Source organism: Coenobita brevimanus, chromosome 27 (assembly GCF_032717465.1).
Source record: "Coenobita brevimanus isolate Jiangsu-jjx chromosome 27, ASM3271746v2, whole genome shotgun sequence".
NCBI classification, from domain to species: Eukaryota; Metazoa; Arthropoda; class Malacostraca; order Decapoda; family Coenobitidae; genus Coenobita; species Coenobita brevimanus.
The window spans coordinates 5,457,501-5,465,000 of record NC_136980.1 but is presented as its reverse complement, the minus strand read 5'-3'; the positions used below and the strand labels follow the sequence as shown (position 1 = coordinate 5,465,000).

General features: G+C 38.8%; 1 protein-coding gene across 1 annotated transcript in view; it reads right to left on the bottom strand.

The window, feature by feature from the left end:
- Window positions 1-7,500, bottom strand: part of LOC145394359 (uncharacterized) — a 99,805-nt gene that overhangs the window by 3,692 nt on the left and 88,613 nt on the right. The window contains exons 2-4 of the mRNA XM_080268233.1: window positions 3,581-3,873; window positions 2,960-3,037; window positions 821-953 (exon numbers count right to left, since the gene is read on the bottom strand). Of these exons, the coding sequence (XP_080124359.1) occupies window positions 821-953; window positions 2,960-3,037; window positions 3,581-3,873 (504 nt within the window). The remainder of the gene's footprint in view (window positions 1-820; window positions 954-2,959; window positions 3,038-3,580; window positions 3,874-7,500) is intronic.

Sequence of the window (7,500 nt, the reverse complement as noted above, 5' to 3'; positions counted from 1 at the left end):
TGTTGTTGTTGTTGGTGGTGGTGGTGGTTTTGTTGTTATTGTTATTATTATTCTTGTCATTAATGTTGTTATTGCTATTGAGGTAGTTGTTATTATTGTTGTTGTTGATGTCATTGCTATTGATATTGTTGTTGTATCTCTATAGGTTCATCTGAAATGTGAACCCAGTGGACTGCGGGCTGAAACTACCCACCCGCAACACCCCACCATCCTTCCTTTGAGGGATAGGGAGGATGGTGAGGGACGTGTGGATAGCCAGGCAGCTACTTCTCCCAGTTTATATCAGTGCCACCACGTGAAGGCGCCCCCTCACCCCCCCCCCCGAGAGAGAGAGAGAGAGAGAGAGAGCATTCTTTATTTACTTCATTTTCACTTATTTTTTCATCTCTTTTTACTCAAGGTCGATTTTATTTTTTTTTATTATTATTTTTTTGGTGATGAAGGGGTTAATGGGTGATTGGAAAAGGTAATTAGAGAGAGAGAGAGAGAGAGAGAGAGAGAGAGAGAGAGAGACTTAACTGACAAGAAGCAATTACTGGACTGAGAAAAAGAGAGTCTTATAATCTCTCTCTCTCTCTCCATTAATTATCTATCTATCTACCTACCTGTCTAACTATCTATCTATCTATCTCACCTGCGACAGGGAAAATGACAGGCAATATCTTCGCTATCTCTCTGTTTATACATCCATCTATCCATCCATCGATCTATCTGCCCTATCTATCTCAGCTGCTACAGATAAGGTGATAGGCAGTGATGTCATAGGTAACTCTCTCTCTCTCTCTCTCTATCTATCTACCCATCTATCTATCTATCTCACCTGCTACAGATAAGGTGATAGGCAGTGATATCTTAGGGGCCGTGGACACCTGGCACTCATACACCCCAGCGTCTCTGAAGGTGACAGGTGTGATCTCCAGCACCCACTGCCTGCTGCCTGGCACGTGGAGCACCTGTGGGGGTTAGGCAGGGGGTTAGGCAGGGTTTGGAAGGATTAGAAAGGGTTAGAAATGGTTAGGAAGGGTTAGAAAGGGTTAGGCAGGGTTAGAAAGGGTTAGGAAAGGTTAGGAAGGGTTAGGCAGGGTTAGAACGGGTTAGAAAGGGTTAGGCAGGGTTTGGAAGGGTCAGGAAAGGTTAGGAAGGATTAGGAAAGGTTAGGCAGGGTTAGGAAGGGTTAGAAAGGGTTAGGCAGCGTTAGGCAGAGCTAGGACGGGTTGCAGAAAGCGGTTAGATCAGGCAGGGAGGGCGGTGGAAAGATAGAGAGATATAGATAGATAGATAGGTAGATAGACGGCTAGAGATAGATGGAGAGAGAGAGAGAGAGAGAGAGAGAGAGAGAGGAAAGGCAGGGAGAAGAAAAGTGAGAGAAAAAGGGGAGGAGAGGCAGAGAATGAGAGGGAAGAAGGAAGCGGTAGGAAAGGTTAGGCAGGCCTGGGGAGGCAGGAAAAGCAGGGGAGAGGCAGGGTTGGAGAGGCAGGGGAGAGGCAAGTGGGGAGGCAGGGGTTAGGCAGCGTAAGTTAGGCAGGGGGAGGGAGGTAACTTTAGCAAATTCTGCCAACTATTGAAACGAGGAAGTGAGGGTATTAGGAGGCAGGCTAGAATTATTATATTTTATTTTTCATTATTATTTACCATTTATTTTTTTCCTTTACTGATTTTCCTGTATTATTTTCCTATTTATTTTTATTGATATATTCTTTATTACTTTCCTATTTATTTTTTTCTTTTACTGCATTTCCCCATTTTATTTTTCACAGCTTTTGATAAATTATTGTATTTATTTATTCTTTACTGACTTTTTCCTTTTATTATTTTGCTTTATTTTTCCTTTACTTCCTTTTCCTTTATCATTTTCCTTTTTATTTATTCCTTTATTGTTTTTCCTATTTATTTTTTTTACTGTTCCTTATCTTTATTTTTTTACTTTATTTTTTTCTTTATTGGTATTTCCTATATTATTTCTCCTGTTTTCTTTTACAGCTCTTTCCTCCTTTATTCTCCTTACTATTTTTATTGAATTATTCTTTATTTATTTGGCTTTATAATCCCTTTACTGTTTTTTCCCTACATTATTTTTTCTTTACTGTTTTTTCCTATATTGTTTTCCTGTTTATTTTTTCTTTACTGTTTTTTCCTATATTGTTTTCCTGTTTATTTTTTCTTTACTGTTTTTTCCTATATTGTTTTCCTGTTTATTTTTTCTTTACTGTTTTTTCCTATATTGTTTTCCTGTTTATTTTTTCTTTACTGTTTTTTCCTATATTGTTTTCCTGTTTATTTTTCCTTTACTGTTTTATCCTGTTCTATTTTCCCTTTTCTTATTTCCTCTTTATTATTTTGCTTTATTTTTTTCTTTACTGATCTTAACTTTAATATTTAGCTATTTATTTTTCTTGACTGCTTTTCCTTACATCATTTTATTTTTTTGTTTTTTTCTTTACTGTTTTTCTCCATATTATTTTCCCATCAATTTTTTCTTTACTGATTTTCCTTTATTACTTTACTGTGACGGCCATAAATAAAGATCCACCCCATTTACATAAATAAAAGTAATATTAATAATGCTATTTAATATTACGTGGCTATTGATATTATCTTTATTGCCTTATTGTACCTTATTATTATTATTATTATTATTATTATTATTTTTATTTTTATTTTTTGCTGTTTCTGTGACTTTATGTATTATTTTGCTGTTCTATTTTTTTACTGGATGGAGAGAGAGAGAGAGAGAGAGAGAGAGAGAGAGAGAGAGTGTGTGTGTGTGTGTGTGTGTGTGTGTGTGTGTGTGTGTGTGTGTGTGTGTGATGCATAGAGTGATTGTGCGTGGGGGAAGACTGTGAATGTATGTGTGTATGTATGTTAGTGTATGTACTGTATGTGTGGGTGTGTGTGGGTGTATGTTAGTGTATGTATGTGTGCGTGTGTATGAACGTGTGTGCACGATACCATAGCCTACCTTGAATCGATCATCACTCGTGTAGGTGAATATGCCGACGGTGAGGATGTGAAGGTCCCTCTGCCTAATCCACGACACCTGGAAAGCATCATCATCATCATCGTCATCATCATCATCATCATCATCATCATCATCATCTTCATCGTTGTCATCATTATCGTCGTCGTTATTATTATTATCACCATTATCATTCTCTTCATCATAATCATTACCATCATCATCTTCATCGTTGTCATCATCATCGTCGTTATCATTATTATCACCATCATCGTCATAATAATTATCATCAATATTATCATCATTATTATCATTATCATCATCATCATCATCGCTATTATCACCATCATCGTCATCGTCATTATTATTATTATCATCATCATCAATATTATCGTTATCATCATCATTATTATCATTATCATCATCATGAGGAAAAAGAAGAAAGAGGAACATATCAGTAAACACATTTTCTGATTAAGATAGAGAGAGAGAGAGAGAGAGAGAGAGAGAGAGAGAGAGAGAGAGAGAGAGAGAGAGAGAAAAGGAGAGAGGACCATACAGAAAGAGAGCTGGCAAATAAGAGCGAGAATTAAAGCCAGAATAGTGAGCTGTCTCTAAACTCACCTCTCTTCCAGCCAGATTATGCACAACGCAGGGAAGAGACGCCCTATGGCCCACAATCACGGTAATATTTGTAGGAAAGTCGCCAAAATGTGCAAGGAGTGTGTTTTCCCTTCCCCATGTAATGCTAGGGCCCTGAGTAACCTCCTCTCCTTGTCGATCTCTATATCCTGCGTCCGTGGAGTGCGTGCTGGAGTCTCTGTCTATCTCCTCTGTCTCTTTGATCTCTGCGTGGCCTCCCAGCTGAAGGAGTTTGAGGCTATGCGTATTTTCTTTCGTCTCCCCTCCACCCGCCTCTGAAATATAGAAAACGGGATTATTCGTTTTCTCTATTAAATAATGTTTGTTAATTATGACTATGATGTGATGATGATGATGATGATGATAATAATAATAATAATAATAATAATAATAATCACATCATCTATTTAGCTATTCTGTCTCATTCTGGACACAAGTTAACCCGTTTACGAGATGGCGGAGGTTTTGTGCTTATCTTGTTCTTGGCGACAGCTTTAACATACACCTTCACTACACCCAAATCATTAATCCTACAACACAGAATTTCACAGGGTATACTCCCACGGCCCCTCCCCACCCACCAACCAAATTTCAGCCCATTCCGCCCACTCCTTCGCCCACCATGCCTATTTTTTTTTTTTTACCCCCCTCACCCACCCACCCTTTGACGGTCTCAGGCATTTATACGTAACGCGGCTGATTTAAAGGGTCCTCTCTCTGTCTCTGTCTGTCTGCCTCTCTCTCTCTCTCTCTCTCTCTCTCTCTCTCTTTCCATACAGGAGATGAGCAGAGGAAGGGAAATAAAAAAAAATAATAATCCATACACCAGATTACAGGTGTCCTCCATTCGTAATAAATCTGTAACAGTTGGACTTGAACAGCTGTAGGTTGAAGTTTGGAGGGAAACAACTCTGGGGAAGCAGTTCCAGAGAGATGAAGTTCGGGGAATGAAAGAATTCTGATAGGAGGAAGTTCTGCAATATGGCTGAGTGACATTCCAGTCATGAGCGCTACCAGATGCCCGTGTAGCACGAGGGAAGGCATGGAGAGGTGGCACCATGGACGCAACTTCGTCTGAGCATTTGCCAAAAAAATATCTGTAAAATAATGCAAGGGAGGCAACATTCCTTCTTACTTGCAGGGGAGGTAGTTTATTTGTAATAGCAGGGTTGTTAATAATTCCAACGGCTTTGTTCTGAATTTTGTCTAGTTGTTTTAATGCAACCTCTCCACATCCATTCCACAAGGGTGAGCAATATTCAAGCTGAGAGCGCACATGACTCTTATAAATTACAGCTAACTGCTAGTCAGTGAAGAAGTTACGGACTCTGTACAATAATCCAAGTTTCTTTGAGGCGGTTTTAGCAAGTGATCTGACATGAGAGGTCCAGCTGAGGGCACTGCTAAGTGAAACACCGAGAATTTCAATACTTTTGGAGATGGGAATATTTGTAGCAATGAAGGTAATATACGATCCTGGCAATATCTGTCTCTTAGTAAATTGTATATATTTGGTTTTACTAGCCTTAAATCAGAGTGTTATTTTGTCCCCATTCAGTAATCTTGGATATGTCTTGATTTATGGAGATGGCTGTACTGAGCTGAGAGTTAGAGATATTAAACTTTGTGAATGGATGTTTGGGTGTGAAGGAATCGTGAAGTTTTGAGTGATAATTGTACACCTGCTTCTCTCTCTCTCTCTCTCTCTCTCTCTCTCATGGTTTTTAAATTAGTATTGCTTCCTTCCTTTCTTTCATGCCCTCCTTCTCCTCCTCCTTTTTCTTCTTCCTCCTCCTCTTCCTCTTACAGTTCATCATCATCATCATCATCATCATCACCACCACCAGTACCACCACCACCATTACCATCACCACCACCACCACCACCATCACAACCATCCGCCATCACAACCACACCATCATCATCAACTTCACCACCACCACATCGTCATCAACATCAACATCACCACCACCACCATCACCACCACCACCACCATCATCATCACCACCACCACCACCATCATCATCACCACCACCACCACCACCATCATCATCACCACCACCACCATCATTCTTCTTTCTTTTTCCTGGTTACCTCTTTTCCATCTCTTCTTTCTCAAAATTTTCTTCTTAATCCCTTCCTTTTCTTCCTTCCTTTCTCTCTGTCATTTCTCTGCATCATTTATCATTTTTTCTTTTCATCATTTCCCATTACCTATTTTTTTTTTTTTTTCTCCTCGACTTCTAAAAATCTCCCTTCATTTTCCTCCCATTCCTCCATATTTATCTTCTCTCTTTCTCATTTTCCTCCTCCTATCTCCTCATTTCTATCCATCATTTATATCTGTGTCTAGTGTTCGCCTCCTGATTTTCTATTTCCCATGATTTTCCCCAAACAATCTCTCCTCCACTTTTTTCTTTCTCTCCTTATAAATCCAGGGCTTCCTTGTTCACCATAATACTTTCTGTTTACCATTTATCGCCTTCTTCCTGCGCAAAATTCTTCTTTTCCCCTTTTCCCTTCCTTACAATATATAAAATCGTGTATCATCATTAGTAAGTACCCCCCAAAAAAAAAAAAACAAAAAAAACATTATGTAGCTGAGGAAATGTAAAATTATGAAGTTACCCCTAAAATTTATAGTTAATCATAGAGAATGGTCAAGTGTCGCATTTCTGAAGAGTTTTGGCAGAGTTTATGAGGAAAAAAAATGTTAAATATAAAGTTGTTTAAGATTTTCCCTTCAAGGTTTTTCAGTATAAAACATCTCTCTTATTTTATTTTGATCGTTTATTAATATTTTTCTCACTTGGAGGAGATATTTTCCATCGAAGAAAAATTAACAAATTCGTTAAACCCACTCCAGTTTCAAGCAAATGTTTGTTTATATTTTTCCTGCTACAATCTGACGTGATCGTTCACTTTAGAAAAGACGTCTGATAGTAATTTATTAAAATTATTCAATATCTATGCTGATAAAATTAAATGTAGTCGTGATATTAGAGCATTCATATGTTATTTTACTTGCTAGACTTCAGTTATTTGTCCAATTCTTTTATTCTTGCTAATATTAAACGAACTTGCATATCTTAAGAAAAATCCCTGGATAACTATTTACTTTAAATTTAAAATAGTAAAACTAATCTGGGCATTCGTGTGTAACTTTACGAACCGAGACGTTTACGCGTCATTCTTAGAGTCGTAGTTTTTATTATCAGTGCGTCTCTTTAAACAATCCACTGAAACCCCCCTCTTCTGCCCCCATAGAGGGTTGCGGTGGTGTGTGTGGTGTGAGAGGGATGTGTGGAGGCGCCAGGATATACAAGTAACTACAGGAAGGTAAGTAAATATGAGAAAATAGACGTTTTAAAAATTTTGTGCAATTTGACGCGGCGTGTTGGCTTGCGTGGGTCCGCGTGGGTAGTGGCGTCCCTTGAATCAAGCCTTTTAAATTGTAAATTGTGGTGTTTGTGGGTTTGTGGTGCTGTGTGGCGTAGCTGTGGAGTTTCATGAGGATTTAGGAGTCACAGGAAGATAATGAAATGTGTGAAAATAGGCGATATGGGCGAGATGTTGAAATATACCAAGACCGCGCATCACCATATCTAAAAACTGCTTTGTAAATCGTCTGTGGTGTGTGTGTAGAGGGTTTGCAGGCGTGTGGTGGTGTGTGGCGATGTGGAGGAACTGGGAGATGCGGGAAGCCACGAGAATGTATGAAAAAACAAGGAAATGTGTGTTTTTTGAAGGGATGGGTGCTGCTGTCACGTGCATTCATTTCCCCACTTGCAAACTATACTCCTTTCACTGTAACTTGGCCCAGATTTCCGTCCCTTTTGCAGCTAATTTCACGTTACTTAGTGTCAGAAAAAGGTGTGATAAGGTTCTACTCCCTTTTCATA